General features: G+C 42.8%; 1 protein-coding gene across 1 annotated transcript; it reads right to left on the bottom strand.

Moving 5' to 3' along the window:
* Positions 1 to 2,761: 2,761 nt before the first annotated feature.
* Positions 2,762 to 13,389, bottom strand: LOC135913791 (uncharacterized). Its single transcript, XM_070521047.1, has 3 exons — positions 13,308 to 13,389; positions 4,869 to 5,027; positions 2,762 to 3,660 (listed from the first exon to the last, which is right to left on the bottom strand). The coding sequence occupies exons 1-3, from the start codon at positions 13,387 to 13,389 to the stop codon at positions 3,263 to 3,265; spliced, it is 639 nt and encodes a 212-aa protein (XP_070377148.1). The 3' UTR covers positions 2,762 to 3,262.
* Positions 13,390 to 18,978: the final 5,589 nt, after the last annotated feature.

Raw genomic sequence — 18,978 nt, 5'->3', positions numbered from 1 at the left:
CATGTCGTGCCTTAAGTCTTCCCTCACCAGATCCTGCATGCACAAAATGAGCGCCAGTTTTAATGCGCAGGTCCGGCGCCTATTAGAAGCAAGTTATCCTTGTGTAGCAGTGGCCACTGTGGCTGAGCGCCTAAAGAAGTCGGTTTCGAGAGGGACGGACGTGATTAGAGAAAGCAGCAATAGCAAAAAAAGAGTAGTGGCTATTCCGTATATTCATTCTGTGTCGCACAGGCTTAAAAAAGTTGCAAGTAGATATGATGTTAATGTTGCTTTCACTGCTCCCAATAAGCTAGGTAAGATATACGCTGCCGTACAGAGAAAAAAGGAGTGGGTAAAAGGCAAGAAATGAACAGATATTTGTCCAGTGAAGCACAATAAGAACAACAGTTTTACTGACTGTCGTATGGGTGTGGTTTATAAAAGTCCGCTTTGCTGTGACCAGTTCTACGTAGGGTAAATGGGACGGTGTATCAATCAGACGCTAATGGAACATAAAAGGTCGTTAACCAGTGGATCGCCTTCTAATCTTTCGCTACATTGCCGAGATTGTAACTGCACACCAGAGTTAGATGAATGCGCGATATCGTACAGGCATAAGAATGAAGATACACGTCTTATGATAGAGGAATGGCATATCTATAATGTTGGAGGTGCGTGCGTGAGTCAGCCTTCGATTACTTCACATAAGGAAGAGATTAAGTGCCTTAACAGTTATCTCTCACGTAGACCGGCACGTGTACCCGACTGACACGTAGTATTACCATTCCTGAGCATGCGCAGATTAGTTTTGTGTCTTCTTTCTTTTTTCGCCTCAGTGCTCCCTTCAGTTGGCAGTCGGCCTTCGTGTTTCCACTCCTCTACTCTTGTGTCCTGTCTGCACGCCTCACTTCTTTTTTGCATAATGAATGCTTACCAACTAGCTCATATTTTCACTCGATTTTCTCTCGATTTTAGATGGGCTATCTGTCGGGATTCTACGGTATTCCATTTCGGTTCATGAGCAGTAGTCCACTTTGAAGGAACCACTGCTCGGCTCACAGAAGAGCAACCAATGAGCACGTCTACAGCGCAATTGAACTGTGTATGAGAGCCCACGCAAGAAAATTCTTATCGTTTTGCAGCCATCAGGAAAACCAAATGAATCAGAAACTTTCAGTAATGCTTCGTCCTAATGCCAACAATGAGTAGTCAGTTTTTGTGAGTCTCAAAAAAAGAAATGTGGGCATGGCAGCATCGTTTATATACTAGCATTGTTTGTATACCAGTGCCTGCCTGTGAACAGATGTAATCACAGCCCCTTCCTCTCATCAAGTGAGGGACCCCTCCCCCCCCCCAAAAAAAAAAAAAATTTTACTGGCTACACCACTGGCAGTAGTCATACAAACAGCATCCTGAATAACAGTGCGTGAAGTAGAGCAGAAGAAAAGATCACTTATCTAATTGTTATCGTGCGTTTCTCATCAAGAACAATGCCCTTCAAGATTGAGAATAACATGCCAAACCGTAAGGAATAGAGGCCACATGCAGATGCAGAAGGAGCGCTGCTTCGGCGTGGCAGATCCAGAGGGGATATGACACCCTAAACCTGCCTCTCCTCTACCCTTCCCCTGTGAAATGCTGGCCCTTCAGCTCTCACAGTATTGAGCATGCGGCAAGAGCCCTCCCCCTTTCATTTTCTGCATGCTTAATTCAGTCTTTATACTGAGTATCTGCAGTATCATTGGAAATGACGCAGATAAGAAAGCTTGGACGTTGAACCAAGAAGACCGCTGTGTCCCCATTCCTCTCTCAAGGATCGACACTGCGAGACAGCTTCGCATTCTAGCACGCACGCTCTTGTTAGCTCAGTGGAATACCACACATACAAGCGCACCAGACTGCACAAACTAAAAAAAGCCTTCGATGCAACTTGGACCTCCGACTGGACTTCACCGATATGAAGCATCTTTTTTGTTTCAGTAGTGGTTGAGAGCTGCTTTGATGAAACCTTATTCTGCACTAACTGGAATGGCTGACAGTCCTGCATGTCATGTCTGCATTCGGGGAGAAGTAGATGAGCATTCTCTGAGTGAACAGACAATACTAAAACACCATCCCCACCAATCATCGGCTTAGAAGGCAGTGAAGGCACTTTTGTGCTTTCTGTGAATGTCTGGCTTGCACAAGTGCATTTGACTCTGTAGTATTGTCCGTTCATGTCTCTATACACCTCTCTCTCCCTTCTTCCTCTTTCTTCCCCTTCTCCCTTCCCAGAGCGTAGGGTAGCCAACCGGACTCTTGACGGTTAACATCCCTGCCTTTCCCCTCTCTCTCTCTCTCTCTATCTCTCTCTCTCTCTATATATATATATATATATATATTGTTGCGTAAACGGTCCCCTAGCTCTCTGTATGTGCCGACAATGGTCACATTTCACAGAACAGTAATATTGTTCTAAGTACGTTACCGCGTTTGCTATGCATACCACTTTGTTGCGTGCGAAGGAGACCGTTTGTAACCCTTACAGATGAAGGGGACCGTTTACTTTAAGTCGCGGAGGTGAGCGCAAGAGCGGTCAGCTGGTTTATCAACTGAGCATCGTCCTCTTCTTCCTTCCTCCACCCGGGACCGCAAGCACGTTCACTGGTCTTCGTTTTCTTCATGCGTAACATTATATATATATATATATATATATATATATATATATATATATATATATATATATATATATATATATATATATATATATATATATATATATATATACAGCGACTGTGTATAGACACATCGGTGGAAAGAGGGAGAAGGGAGGGGTTCCATGTCATTCTGGGAAAGCTGGTGGTTTTCCCCAAGACCACAAGGTTTGAAAACCCCTGCATGTAAGGTTGAACACCATTATATAGAAGTGGCATTGGACACAAAAATACCTTCGTTATATATCTAATATTTGCTGTGAGCATACACGTTAGGTGTTGATATCAACATGAAACATTATTTATTTTGTTACACGCAAAAATTTGTTATATCCATGTTTATTTGGCATATATGATACTTCGTTATATCCATGGACTTTATAGTGAAGTTTGAATTTACTGTCCATCATTCCCACGGTAGCTGAACAATCGCAGCATCGTTTCCTCTCCATTAAGTTTAGCAGGACTCTTTGTGCTTTTCCATTAGCAGTATTCTGCAGTCAGCAACACGTGCTCTGCCAATTGCAGATGACCAACAAAAATGGACCTGGATGCTCAATTGGAGACTGCGGTGTCAGTGCTTCCTGCAGTCAGAGGTGTAGTGTGGGTGCCTGGTGCGCGGCGCCGTTGGTGTCGGCTGGCTGCGTCTGACGATTGCTGCCAACGTCCAGGCCGTGCGAGCGCAGGTGCACCTTTACGTTGCTGCGCTGCGAAAAGGCGGCCGGGCAGAGCGGGCACCGGAAGGGTCGCTCGCCGGTGTGCGTGCGCAAGTGGCGCACCACGTGCGAACGGTGTGCGAAGCCACGGCTGCACAGGTGGCACCGAAATGGCCGCTCGCCCGTGTGCACCCGCTCGTGCAGCACCAGGCTGCCCCGGTGCCGCGTTGCGTATGGGCAGAAGCGACACTGGTGCCGCAAGGCCCCCGGTGGCGACCCCGCACCGGTTCCCAGGGACAGCCGAGGCCTCTGTGTCAATGCAGGTGGACCTGCTACGTGTGGGAGTTAAAAGGTTGATCAGTCTTTTTTTTTTTTTGCCTTTCGAGGTACATTTCACTATTCATTTTCCGTAGCTATTAAGCCCTCGGATCCCCCTATTCATGCTAATTTCCGAGCCTCATTTGGCAGCCTTGGTCAGTTGGTAGCATAAAAGTGTTTATTCGCCAGTTGCCTGCTCCTAAAATTGGGCATACTTAAGGAAGGGAAATACTCTTGAAATGCTACACTGGCTACGTTGTTTAATTTCAGAATGCATGACAACCGATGGATCAGGTACTAGCCTATAGCTATATATCCAAAAACCTGAGTGTAAATATATGTAGTTCTGATGAACACTTTAATAAAACTGACTTGAATTTTTAAAAAAAAGGAAAGGAAGATTATCCGTAACGTCCTTAAGATGCTTAAGGACATGTCAATATATTCGTAATTTTGAATATGAATCTAATAGTCCCTCTTTAATTCATAAACGATTTCAGAATACGCTATTCGATATGAACGAATATTCATTTTCTTACGAATACATAAGAAATAACAACACTTATCTGAGCCTCGAGGCACAGCAAACAATGTACGCAAAAGCTGTTCCAAATGATTTTGCTGAAGGAGAGCTGTAGTTGTTGTGTAGGGGCACCAGTTTGAGTAATGCTCAATAATTTTCAGTCATTCAGGTTTTTTGACAGTGCCCAGTTCACACCCTGTTTAGAAGGCAAACACAATAAATGCCATTTTCTTTTGATCTGCCTTTTAGTTTTATTGCTGCTTCATTTATTATATTGTGCTGTGGGTGTTTGGCGTGCCAAGAATAGCAGATTTTCAGTGTTGTGGACAACTTCTGCCAAGATGACGATCTCATAAGACAAACAGATTTTCACGGTGCCTTCGGGTTGGTCTTAACAATTCTATTACATAGTCACTAGAGGAAAATGGTTATCAGCAACCATATGTCCTTCACTTCCGTCTTTGTGGCCATGAATGTCATGTACACCTAGCATATGTTTACGCCGTAGTAACTTGTCTCATTTTATTTTAATGTTTTATTTCCCCTTCTTACATCATTGTATTTCTAATGTTTGCAATGTACTCCCTCTACAATACTGCCGTTTCAGAGTGTAACATTTTCAACAGTATACAACAAAATAAATGAATAAATGAACAGATAAATAGATGTTACAGTTGTGTTGATAATACACTTGCCTACCTGTTTCCGAAAGCCTCGCACTCGCAGCGTTGATGACAGGCACAGAAGACAGGGTGTCCTGTTCCTCCAGATCAGTCGACGGGAGGTAGACTGGCAGCGAATGAAGATCAATTCCACGAAGCACTGGCTGGTCCCGTGCAGCTGGCTCCAGGCCCAATCCTTGAAGTTCCGGGGAAAAAAAAGTTTATAAGCTGCAAATGCCAACCCCCATCACAAAAGCTGGGCAATATAGCATGCCTCAAAAGTTGCCACCAGTCGTGAATTTTTTTTCTTTAGCTCTGCCAAGTTACAAGTACAGAAAACTTAACAGGAAAAGAAAAACGAGAGAAAAGGCAAAGTTGAAAGAAGCAATATAAAGTAATAAGTCCACTAAAAACTACTGTACACATAAACTTTTTTTTATGGTAACCCTACGATCTAGTCTATGGACACGGCCTAATGACACTGGACTCTGTATTAGACTGTTTAACTTATCAGCCCATTGCACTATGCGATTTGGCATGGTGAAAAGTTCCAGGCATAGCAAGGTATTGTTTCTTTTAAGTGTGCCTATTACCTTGAAAAATTTAATTGTGTTAAGACCAAACCTTTATATAGCCCCCATAATGTAAATTAAAGCTTTTACGACAAAGCTTTGCCTTGGGATCTCTTCTCTAAATACAAGGGAACGGAGAGATTACTTTGCTGTGCATACACTGCAACAAATTTGATGAGATATGCAGCATTTAGAGAAAAATGTTAATATTCAGTCACTGCAGGAAGCAGATTTTATTTATTAGGCCATCAATTTTTTAACAAGAACTGCAGAAGACTGCAAAATTGAAAGAAATCTAAGCTACAAAATTTCTTACTAAAACTTGGTAATAAATAATACTATAATTCTGTAAAGCACCGCCTATAAGACATCTCAAGCAGAGAAAATTGATGTATTAGACATCTATCTCCTATATATCAATATATATATATATATATATATATATATATATATATATATATATATATATATATATATATATATATATATATCCCATGACTTTTGAAGAACCCTCATAAGCATTGTAACCATTTCCTGTAGGCTGTAGACTCGTATGTGAAATATGTCCACTTCAGATTCTCTTAACAAATGCAGTTTATGCAGTTTCGGAACTGTATTAGTCTTCATAGCAGAGTTATGGAATTGTAAACTTTGCGCTTCAACTTTTTTAAACATGTTAATTTCTGACACTTTTTTGTAAGAAAGTACGAGGTTTAAAATCAGATCTCTGCTTCCTACATTGCTAGAATTTACCTTCTCTCACATAAATTCAACATATATATCTAATGGCTGTCCAATGAGACCATTTCTCACATGTATTTGTATCAGGAAATCGCAGCTGGTGCCCATCTTCCTCTTAAACATGTAAAATCCATGGAGTACCATCCAGAAAAATATAATTTACCATATGCCAAGGCTTTAACACACTCATTGTGGCAGGACCTACTGAGGTCCCAATAACTATGCATCTTGATCCACTGACAAGTTATTCACCATGTCACTGTTCTCGGGCAACTGAGAAATGTAACCACTGTTCCTTGCAGCCAGCAGCAATATTTTCACCCGGACAGAGCCATTGCAAAGATATCACTCCAGCACTAGGGAAGAGACTTGCCCATTTCCAGCCACACAAGCAGCTGCTGCAACCTGCCATCGATACATGCTGTAGTGAAGGTGTCAAAGGCCAAGTGCAACGACATTTCTGAGCTTTGGAAGAGTCTGGCTTCCGATATAATAGATATAGAGAAAAATTTTATGTTTGAAGTACGAGTGGATGCGCCACAACACGCTAGCTAAGCAGATGTTCTGGATAGCAAAGCTGAAAAAAAAGGAAAAAAAAAGAAAAGAGAAAGACGCCAGCATTATTGTTTGCCAGAAATTAAGCACAACCCAGAACCCAGTGTAACCCCTGGGTATGATCTTCGAGAATAGCTGGCACGAAATATCTGCTGAAAATGTCTCTGCAATGGTGTACGGAATATGGGTCATATTCTCCAACTACAAGGCACACATCTCGCCCGCTTGGGTGCCATATTTAAAGGTTGTTTATTAGAAAATTACACAATTACCAGCCCTGCAGCTATGGCAAGATTGCTTCAATAGTATGATCTGCTAATTTATAACCAATTCAGCAAAACTGAAATTTTGTTGCAGTTTACCTTCAACACTGCTGCTGAAGTAGCATACCTGTTTGCACTTAATTAGGTGAAGTTCAATTTTAAGCAATGCTTCATACTGTTCTTGGCACAGTTATACTAATGAGTTCTACAGTGCAAGCACACTGCAGTGAAATAACATGAAAAACAAAGACATGACCATCGTACTGCATTTTTCATAAAAGTATACGTATAAAATATATAGTATAGTATAAACTATATAATATTACTTATATAATATAATATATTACTTATATAGAATATACAGGGCATCTCAGCAAACACTTTCAAAATTCTTAAAGGTTTCCTGTGGCCGATAACAGAATTCCAGTTCTTGAGGTGAACTACTCGAAGTGGCAGACAATACTTGGACAAAAATTGAAATGCATAATCGACTAATTAACAAAAATGCACTAATTAAGTTTATAACTAATTGCTATACGGCCCATATTGCAATTTACAAATTATAGTCGTGGAGTTTGCAAGGCTTGGAATTCTCACTTGGAACGAATTCTCAAGATGACACCAGTTTCGAGATATTAATTCTCAAACTTAGTGGAGAAATGAATTGGCGTTACAGTTACTTTCTTATCAAAACGTCATTTTACGTATTCAAGCACAAAAGTAACTGCCCACTATGTACGAGACGGAGCATAGTACCACGTATGGATGCAGGCTGCGACATCCAAGTTAAAACCACTCCTACTTAAGGACAATGAAAGAAAGCAAGTAGCAGACATGTGCCTGAAAGCCCAAAGGAAAGGGACGACAAATCAGCCCCCCAAGTAAGACAAAAATTGCGAGCACTTAGATAGCTGTGCAGACACACACAATAACGCCCACAATCTCCCTCATGTTGAGACGACACGAATCAGCACCGCGCCTTCTTCCACGAGTGAACACCTGAAACCATGGAACAAGAAAAATGCAATATCAGAACTTTTGAATAGTTTTCTTTTCTAAAGCACAGTCACATTATGAGGAATACTAGACTTAGGATTCAAGTCAGAGCAACTGATTATTCCAAAGTGTCCGGAGTGCCATACTGATGAAAAACAGACATTTCGCACAGAGAATTATGTAAACATTGAAGAGGATTGGCAGCACAATGGTGAAAATATTGTAACCCATTACGCGACTTAGCATCTCTGGTTTATAGTTTGAAAATTGCAGGCAATGTCTGATGATAAGAAGAAAGTTGATTACGTTGCAAAGACAACATGCAGTTTGGCCAATTTTATTACATTTCCAAGCAGAAGAATTCACTGATGCTGCCACTTAGCACCACTCTATCAGAGCTAATTGTGGGAATACAGCATGACCTCCAAAACTACTGGCACAGCTATATCACACATCCTACTGGTGGTGTCCAGAACACGATGGTTATGATGTTGCTTATAGTGCCTGCAATATGCAAAAGCATGGCCTTGAAGATTAGTTTCTATTACTCTGACGAAGCCATTAATTGGCTAGTGCAACATGGAAACCAGTGTGATTGAGGGTGATTTGAACAGCACACGAACTGTGCCGTCCCCTTCAGTCAGGACAATTTTGTCAGCAACAAAAGTCGTCTTTAGAATGAAACAAGCACTCTGAGGTTTACAGAAGGTACTCTAGCATTCTGGACGAATTCAATACTTGCCTTACATGAGTACTGCTAAGCAGGCTACAATGCAAGGTCTAAAATATACAAGAATAAATATGTCAAAGCCTAAACAAGGCACATAAGTTATAGCAAACAACTGTGAAGGAGCCACACCAACTTGTTCACAATATCACCAGTTGTCTACAATGCAACAAACAAAAATCAACACTACTTTCTGTTGCATAAGTAGTCATAAAGACTGAAACAAGCAGTTACAACAGTGCAAGTTCCCATAGAGTACTTGCACACAGCTGTTTATGTTTATGCTACAGCTCAAAGTGCAACCAGCGCATTCCTTGTATCTGACATTGTGAAACAATGCTTGTGCGTGTCTGTGTGTCCAGTGGTAGTTAGCCTTCTTTGTATGAGCACAGCTGCATGAGTGTGTTTATTTCAGCGCGCCATGTTACATTTGTTTAGAGTAAAAATTTGCATCAAATCTAACTTGCCAAAATTTCCTTCTTTAGAAAACATAGTTTGATAGGGCCACAACTTTATCTCTCCCCATAAACAGGGCACACCTATTACAAAACAAGTCACGTTCTGTCAATTCCAGTCGAATAATGAGAGCCTCGGGTGAGCACTTTAAGAAATGACAGTTGATCATCTAGACAAGTATGAATAAATTTTAGCACATTTCTAACCATACAATTGAAGCTCATGGTACCATTGCTTCAATTTAGGAAATCACTATCTTTTACTGAAAGAAAAAAATAAGATTGAAGCTTTCATTCTGGATAATTCATACTATGTACAGAAAAAGCACACTAGAAAAAAACCTCTTGAGATAACATGTTGCAATGAACTCTGCAGGCACTGTTCATGGTTCTGGAAACATAATTTTAAAAATTGGACGGAAAGAACTGGGGATAATTCTCAACATGAAGTGATAGCTTCCCAGTGTAACCTATACAGCTCGCAATCAACGCACACCAAGGGAACAACCCAAAATGTCACACGGCTGGACATGTCAGATCTTGACTCCAGCATTTAGTATTTATTATTTAAAAGCACCCCTAAAAGCTATTTTCTGAGGGCATTACATAAAGGGGGGGGGGGCGAGCAATAAAATCAGGTAATACATAAGTACAAAAATGCTCGCAGGCAAAGCAATCCATCAGACCGCACAATTGCACAAGATATTATAAGTTAAGCAACAGCAAATTTCTGGTTAAAGTGTATTAGAAGCGGCAGACACGGAAATACAATATATACAAAAGTCATGCTTAATAGAGCTGTGCAATTTGCAGAAAAAATAAAAATGCAATAAATGCAAGAAATGCATCATGTACTGCAACAAATATTGCTCACAAACTCGTGAAATTTATGGGGGTCAGTAACAGTGACTATGTCGGGCGAGAAACTACTCCAATCAATTATTGTTCTAGGTACGGAGGACTGGGCAAAACGGCGTGTGTGACTTGAGAAGCAGTTCATCTTGCAGGAAAGATTGTGTAGAGGGAAGGTTACAGACGGTGCTTGAAATAAATCTTCATGAAGCAGACTGTAATAGTAAAGCTCATGAAAATGTGAGAGCCAAGCGATTTGGTAGAGACATGCAAAATTCTAGAGTTCGGCGTGTCTATTTAGTGCCGTTATGCTCGAGTTTCGTGAATAATCAGAATAGATAAAGCGAACAGCGTGTTTTTGCAAGCATGGTCAATGTGCCAAACAGCTGACATATGCTAGTCTGTGCAAGGGTTAAATTAAATACAATTCTGCGGCTTTATGTGCCAGAACAACAATTTGTTTATGAGGCAAGGCGTAGCGAGGGACTCCGGATGAATTTTGACCACCTGGGGTTCTTTAACGTGCACTCAAAGCACGGCACACAAGCGTTTTTGCATTTCACCCCTCTTGAAATGTGGCCACCGTGGCCAGGATTCAATCCCGCACCCTTGGGCTTAGTAGTGCAATGCCATAGCTACCACAGCGGGTCTTTGCGCAAGTGTGAAAAAACGCGTTTCAAGGGTGTGTGCTGGAGCTAGAGTGTGCCCAATGTGTGTTTTTCGTGTTAAATTCAAAGTTTAAATGAACCCCGAGACATTTGTAGGAAGGTGCATGCTTTATTAACCTCTTGTTAATCGAGTATAAAGTATTTTATGCAGTTGTCAGCAAACAATCAAATTTTTGAAGAATCACGGTTACGTATATCATATAGATTATAAAAAGGAGAGGCCCAAGTACACTACCCTGGGGAACCCCAGGCCTGACATGGGTGGCTGGTGTGGCTGGCACTGCGTCATTTAGCATAGACACTGGGCACAGTGACAAGCAAGAATGCCAGGGTAAAACACGAAGATCTGGACACATCGTGCCCCACCCTCGACATTCCAGCTAGTCTCCTTACTTTGTATCAATGTGGTGTGACAAAACATCATCCAATGCCAGTAGAAACCAGTGCTAAGGTTTGACATGTTCAGCATTCGACATTATGGTCGGTAGCCTTGCTCTGTGCCAACGTCAATTTACAAAACGACGGCCCATGCCAGTAGAAAAACCAAAGGCTTGTGATCTTCTTTGACAACGCTGGTTACATCCATGCTTGCACCAACCAATTGGAGCACACCTCCGCATTTGGGGTGTGTTCATTGCACCTTCCTTTACCTTTACCTTTTCAGTGGCTGAAAACGCAGCCTATCCAAAGTGGGAGAAGTAGGCAATGAAGGTTATCGTTTCAAAGAGGTGCTAAACGGAAAAATAAGTTGACGTGTATTCGTGCAATGCCTTTCTAAAATACGAAAGGCACTCTTGCTTTGAGAACAGAGAAGCCAGAAAATACTCAAAAACGAAAGGCAAGTGGCAACACATCTTTCAGGTTCCAACACCTCTGCTAGCCATAATTTTTTTCAATGTTCATGTCTGATCCGGTCTCCTTGATATGTTAATAAGCAAACATGGATTACACTGTATACTAAAGAAACCAAAGACCAAACCTGAGAAGTTTTGAGAATGTTTACAGCACTACAGCTAAAATATGAGCAAATACTTTGAAATTCGTGATGTCACACTAATGCATCGATGCTGCGGTTTCGGCACAAAACAATTTTAAAAACACAAGCTCTCATCATCAGTTTTCGTAACTCGTTGAGGGTTTTTGCAGTACAAGTACAGTGCCACCGATCTGTCCTGCATGGCTTTTAACGCATTTGTATGGAACCAATCCTATATTTGATATTTCGCATATATTGGACACCACTAGTTGTTTAAAGCTGCTGCCAGTTCTATAGAGTCGCCCAAAGTAATTTGAAAAAGTGTTTCAGCTCAACAGGGCGCCAAACCAGACCTGTTTACCTCCGAGTGCGTGCCCACATGTTCCCATGCATGTTGTCCGCTACCTACAAGGCGTATGTGGAGGAGATGCCATCATTTTATACAGCTGCTGCGGTCATGTTTCCGGCAACTTAAATATAGCCCTGCATGGCTGAAGTTCAGAGTCACTAATAAGTTTTCTTTTTCTTTGCCAGTTCACATATTCCTACACACTGAGGTGTGCGCAGCTGTGCTGTTGGTATGGCCACATGCCGTGCCTTTTCTCACGGTGACTGCCCCAGCATTTCTCGTTCCGACTCATTGTCGACACATTTCTTCTTCTCATGAAACATGTTTCTTGGGATAAAAAATGAATGGCTACCAATTCTTGCGGTGATTGCTCAAGCATTTCGTGTCGCGACTCATATGTTCTTTCCGTGAAATGTGTTTGGGGATAAATCGATAGCCACAAATTTTGCTATACATTTTTTGAGTGTCTTATATATCTGTGTGTAAAGCTTTTTGAAAACAACACATTGTTTGCAATAAATTTTTTCTGTATTCATGAGCCTCTAATCATTTCCTGCTATTGGAAACTACAATAAAAATATTGACCATGGGGGCACGGTGGTTGCAAAAAAAATTTCACTCATAAAGGGTTTGTAATCAACCTATTGCTGTGAAATTAACAAAAATATAGTATTAAAAGAATATCTTGTCAGCTTAAATTAATTTAGTGTTTCTCTTTATAGTGTCTCCTAAATTTCAGTCAAGCAGATCAGTCCTCAGCGACTGTTAGCAAATGAGCAAGTGCCTTTTGTTGCCTTGTTTCTGTAGCATTTTTGTGGCCTCTACAGCAGCGTCTTGATTTGAACTGATAAAACTTCTTTGCCACGAATCAGCAAGTCTCTTACTGCTTTTGTGTTTGACATTTCAACAATTTCAAGCCATTCGTAGCAGCAAGCATTGCAATTTATTTTGCAGCATGAACATTGCTCAGTAAATTGAGCAGCAACTAAACTGTGTGGAAAATGAGAGTGCAACAAAAATAGAAAAAGAAGACAGAACCTGCACTGTAGCCAGTTGCGAAGCATGCGGCAGTCTAAAGTGTATGCTTTGGAGTCTGAATTACGCCACTCTTAGAAATACAGTGAATCTGTGAACAGAACAACCAACTGCAGTAGTTTCACAATTACTCAATTTTGAATTTGTTTGATGGTACATGCTACGTTACCAACAGCCTGCTAGCCATAGCATTGTATAAAGCAGTACGACTTTTAACGAGGCTGTCAGCTCAGTTGACTTCACAAAACAAGAAGCTGACAACACCGTCATCCTCACTGTCAGCTTGCCTGTGTTGACAATGACGGCACCCAAGATGCATGGTCCTCTGTCACCAACACTACCATGGTTCTGGTTCCTTGGGAAAACCATGTCACTCAGCAACAGGTGGCAGTGACTGTATCTGCGCTTTCCACTACAGTGGAAGTTGTCAATCTGTACCGCCTGGCCTAGGCCATAGAGCAGGGAACCAGTGCCAACAGCTCACACCAGACAACTTCACGAGCATAGTTCCAGTAGTCTGAGGGTTTACTCAGGTAGACGAAACACAATGCTAGCAAGCTTGGGAATCGATGTGGTGAAGACGACAGACACAGTACTGTGTCTATCGTCTTCACTACATCCCATCTTTTGTGCTGTGCGATTCCTATCTAATCTTGCACCAACTAGCCCAGTCCAGCACACTGGTATCCTCCTTCATGAATCAGACATTGATGCTTCTGTCCACATAGTAGGTGAGTCAGATTAACTCCCTTCAAGAGAGGTATACATTTGGTCGGCCATTGCAGCCCGGATTGATGAACTAACTCCTTTCCTCCCTCTGCCTGTACAATGCTGTTGTGCCGATGCTGCTTTTGGCGTCTGTTGCACAAGGCAGCCCAGCTGTCATGAGCCAATAAAGGAAGAAAAAAGAAGAAAACAAGGAGACACAAGGAGTCGGTGGCAGAAATAAAGAAAAAAGAAGATAGAAAATAAGAGCGTGTGAATAAAAAGAATACAATATGAAAGCAGAAGAAGAAGCCCAAAAGTGCACGCGTAGGTACGTGGCCAATGCGAGAAGGGACACATAGTCGAAGAGAGCGGCGGAGCTGCGCTCTGGGACGAAGGCGAGCAGAAGGGGCTGGAGGCCGAACAGGACGGGTGGATAGCGGAGACAACGGCAACCCAGTAGAAGCAGTTCTCCAGCTGCCGCGGCCACAACCAGCGAGCTGAGTGGACCTCCCACCGGAAGCCGCAGCTACAGGCTGACAGCGCCGCTTCCCAGATTACCTGCGGCCACGATCCGCAGCTCGCGGAGTTGACCGGGTGATCCTGGCGCCTAGGTCACTCCACCCTCCTGACCCCCTGAACAGGCCAACTGTAGACCGAACGTCGGACACAGCGACATCAAGTCTACGACACATCGGTGGGCTCAACAACGTGTCGTCAGAAGTAGCGACGACGCGGTGACGTGGCCAAGTCGATAGACTTTATGTAAATACTTTCAACTTCATAATACGTCATGTGCAAGGACTTAAGACAATATTTTCAACTAATTAGCTTTGTATATAGTTTGTCGTATGTTAGGGTTTTGCCATTGGGTTGGCAACTTGTGCTTTCTGGATATATGTGTTTTTCTTATGCTCATGCCCCATAAAGGCTTTTCCTAACTCAAATGTTCCTTGTGTCGTGTTTACCACCCTGAGACCATGACACCTGCACCTGTAGACTTCCTACAGAGAGTCACTATCATATTTTTGCGGTTGGGGTTGTTTGGGTTGAAGCACACATTGTGTTCGCAGATGTCCCAGCATTCTGCCACAGCATTTGACCTGGCATGTTGATGGGGTGCAATGGATGTAATATAGGCATCAAATGAAACACAAACAGCGGCACACGTGACTGAAGCATAACTGAAGGTGTAGTGTGTGCTGTCCAGTCATCCCTATTAACAGGTGCGCACATCCTGTTTGACCACACGGCCCAATGATGCTCCTCCTATACTGCAACATTTTCATTTGTTTTGCTTATCTTTTATTTGAAAGTGAGAAAAAGACACCTAAGAAAACAGAAGCTAGAATATGCTAGAATATCGCAGTGCCATTATCGCACAGTACGACGAACATGATGTGCTATCGGCATCAAATGAAACATGATAAGCGATGCTTGTCATACAGCTTGTGCTGTATAACAGTCATCATTATAGCTAGATTCGCTTATCCGGTATGCCTGCAGGGGCAAATACGCTAATCCTACTGCAACATCTTTGGCTTCTGTTCTCTCCTATTTTTTTTTTTATTGGTTTCAAATGAAAGAGAACCAGAAAAGAAATGAAAACATTGCACTACAAGAAAACCGAAAGTGCATGCCTGTCAATGGTGATGCCTGGCCGGCGTGCACTATGCCTACAGTTATGCTTCGGCCATACGCTCTGCTTGACGCTGATGGCACAGTCCTTTAAGTCGGGGCATATATAGGCATACATAGGTCTATGAAAGTGTTTTGACTAGTTCAGTGGCTCTAGGCGCAGACGAAAACTCTGAAGGGATGGAACGTTGCTCTGCAGATGCCGTGCCATCTATGATCACAACAAAAAGTGCAGTAAACAAAATGTGCACATTACACAAGAGAAATTGAGTTAGGTCGGTGTTCATGGCGCGATCCATGACAAAATCGAAACTGTAGAGGGAGAGGAGACCGCGTTGCAGCCGATTTGTGACGCCGAGTGCAGGGCTTCCCACGACCACTACTCCACGAGGTGCGAGAGGCACACAATAACGCCTTTCTCCTTCTTTAGAGAATAAGCGAGCCACTAGTTTTACAAGAAAGAGAGAAAACAAGGACACACACTCACGAGGGAAACAAGTGCGGCCAGCCCAGTTGTTATGTACCGTGTTATTGTTTACATCAGAACACGTGCGTTTTTAGGACTCGCAAAGGGGTGCAAAAAGCAGGCGCTCACGCACGGTCACCAGCTCTCTTCAGAAACAGGCAGCTAACTCTAAGCGGTAAGCCACTCTGCATTGCAGGCACGTGTCAAACGATCACGGGGAACGCATGCATCGAACATTACTTGTGGAAGATGTCAGAAACATAACAGAGCTTGCGAACTTGTGCGCTCATGCCGCGCAGCGCACGACACTGGGAACATACGTCACTGCACCGTAGCCGTCACTTGCTTTCCTTGCGTCGTAGGTCACCCACATTTTCTTTTTCTTTTTTTCATGTAGTTTCCGTTGAAGCACATTTATCGCCTCTGGAGCTCCCACTGGCATCACTGGGATACACACAAACACTCACGCACACACGAGCAAACAGATGGAGAACAGCGAAAAGGTCGGATGAACTACTAGCTCTGCTTTGGCAAATCTTGCAACAATTCAACACCCATCACGACACGCCATCCACACAACCAGCGAGTACGTGACACTGCACTGCACGGTGACGGCACACCACATGATCCGGCAACAAATTGAAAACGAGCGGCAGGGTGCGAGCTGAACGCAGCGTTGAGCCAGCAGGCAGCAGAGTCAGTGGCAGGCTTCCACAACGCACAAAAAAAGAAAGGAAACATTCATACTAGGAGTCGTTTCGCCACATGACATGAACACCGAAACATGACTTTTTTCACTTCCACCATGCACCAAAGCAACTTTCACTAACCACAGCGGTCGCCGCTATCACACAAAGTAGTAGATGTAGTAGATGCTACAAATCACAAGCATGTGTGGTATACCATGCGTGCTACTGTTTGAAGATGTACAGCAGGAAGCGCTACAATATTGAGGGGGGGAAATGCAATAAAAGAAATAAAAGAAACTGCCGTTCAATTGCGTTCATGAGGACTGATTTTATTCGTTGCAATTCAATTAAGTTAAGTGCTTTTGGCGGCCACCTAAGTGATCAACAAAAAGGTGGGAAGGCATCAAGGTTGTTACATAGAGTTTTATACAAATAATTTTGTATGAAACTCTATGTGTCGTTATACTAAAACTTCTGTAGTGGCAGCCGCTGCGGTCGCCTACGAATGGCCTATACGGCGTAGAGTTTGATACAATAATTATTGTAAAAAACTCTATGACCTACGGGATCGAGTGAAGCTAGTGGCGGCCATATTGCCGGGGGCAAAAGGGAGCGCGCGGCTCTTGAGTGCGTTTTCGGTTCCCCGATCAAAAATTGCCTACAAAAATGTTTGTTAACCTTACATAAATATTTTACTTGCGATGAGGCAAGTTTATAACAGTAAAATACTATACTACAATTATTTTTGGGTGCATGAAAGCATTTTAATGATTAACTTCTTTAATGCGTACATTCTTTGGCGAGTACCCCGCTCCGTAAAACGAAAAGTGTAATGCATTTTGTATCTGCATGTACAAAAATGCGTAATTTGCGATGTTAAGACATTTATTCGTTATAATAGTGTAAATGTCAATGATTGGTACCTTCGTAAGTGATTACGAGCAATTTTAACCAATATAACAAATGAACAGAGAGAATACCCATAGGGTATATTGCCTCCATAGAACATGCATGGGGAAGCTTATAGTAGAGGTGGACCAACAGAAATTTAGGGTATACGGCTAGCTGAGATTAGGCGATGGGCATCTTGAAATTTGGGGGTGGGTCAACTTAAATTTGGGAGTTGGCCATGGAGCTTGAATTTCGTGGATGGGCGAACTGTAATTTGAGGGGTGGGCCAACTGCAATTTTTCAGCCGCAAATTTCAAGTTGGCCGACTCCTAAATTACGTTGGCCCATCCCCGAATTTCAGTTTGCCCACACGCAACTTTCAGTTGGCCTACCCCTACTGTAAGCTTCCTCATGCATATTCTATGGAGCCCTATGTATTCCTATGGGTATTCTCTCCGATAAATTTTTCTGTTAGTTTAAATTGCTTCTATCGCTCATATAGCTACCAAGTATCTACATTTACACTATTATAACGATTAAATGTCATCGCAAATTACGCATTTTTGTGCACATACAAGGCATCGCACTCTTCGCGTGACAGAGCTGGGGTACTCGCCAAAGAATGCTTACGCATTAAGAAACTCGATCGAAATTTAAAGCGCATCTACACCCGCCTACTAGTACGCACTATTACCTACAACCCTAAAAACAGTTGCACCCTTTGGGGTGCATATATTTGCCACACAACAACAAATACTAATTGCCCGCTTTTCCTTTCTTTACCGCTGCGAGCCCGGTACTTCCAAGTCACACGAACGGCATGCGCGTTATCAGCATGACCGAGCATTCGAGGAAACTAACGAGCGCAGCGTTTTCAAGAAAGGAAATACGAGCAAGACAGATGACGATTATCGTTGTGTGGCAAATATATACCCCAAAGGGTGTAAACTTTTTTTAGAGTGTAATGCTCGATACATAAACGCCCTTGTGTTTAAGTCACGGAGCAAGAAACATCATGTCTTACTCCGTGGTTAAAGTCCACATTGCGGTGAGCCCGCTGCAATAAGCTAGCAGTGAAATCCCTGCCCAAACACAAGCAGCGATGCACTAATGAGTATTTAAGGCGTAAATTTAACATCGAGGCACGTACTGTACGTAGTACATAATGTACGTGCGCCTTTCCAATGGTTCCGGTGAAATACTTTATTCCCGGCGTGTTCTTACGCCGATTTGTACAGTCGGAAACCGCACTATTGCAGAACGTACTGAGGTGCTGCAATGCCCCAGAACAACATGCCACAATCACTAAAATACCATTACAACAGCCGCGCGGCAGCACGCTCCGTGCTTTGCTACGACGACTACCCATGGCGGCACAATTTTTGCCCCGAGCAATGTGGCGGCTACCAGCTTCACTTTCGGGGAGCCACCACCGCTCCAGAGGTTAGTACATAACCTCCTTGGAGCCTTCTAGTCATGCTTCTAGTATACTGTACATCAACTGAACATAGAGTTTCTCACTATTGGCGGCGAGGAGTTACGGAGTCGCCATCTAGCGGAAGCGCCTCG

This window comes from Dermacentor albipictus, chromosome 6 (genome assembly GCF_038994185.2).
Source record: "Dermacentor albipictus isolate Rhodes 1998 colony chromosome 6, USDA_Dalb.pri_finalv2, whole genome shotgun sequence".
Taxonomy (NCBI): Eukaryota; Metazoa; Arthropoda; class Arachnida; order Ixodida; family Ixodidae; genus Dermacentor; species Dermacentor albipictus.
Note: the sequence above shows the minus strand (reverse complement) of the source record. Positions and strands in the feature narration are given on the sequence as shown.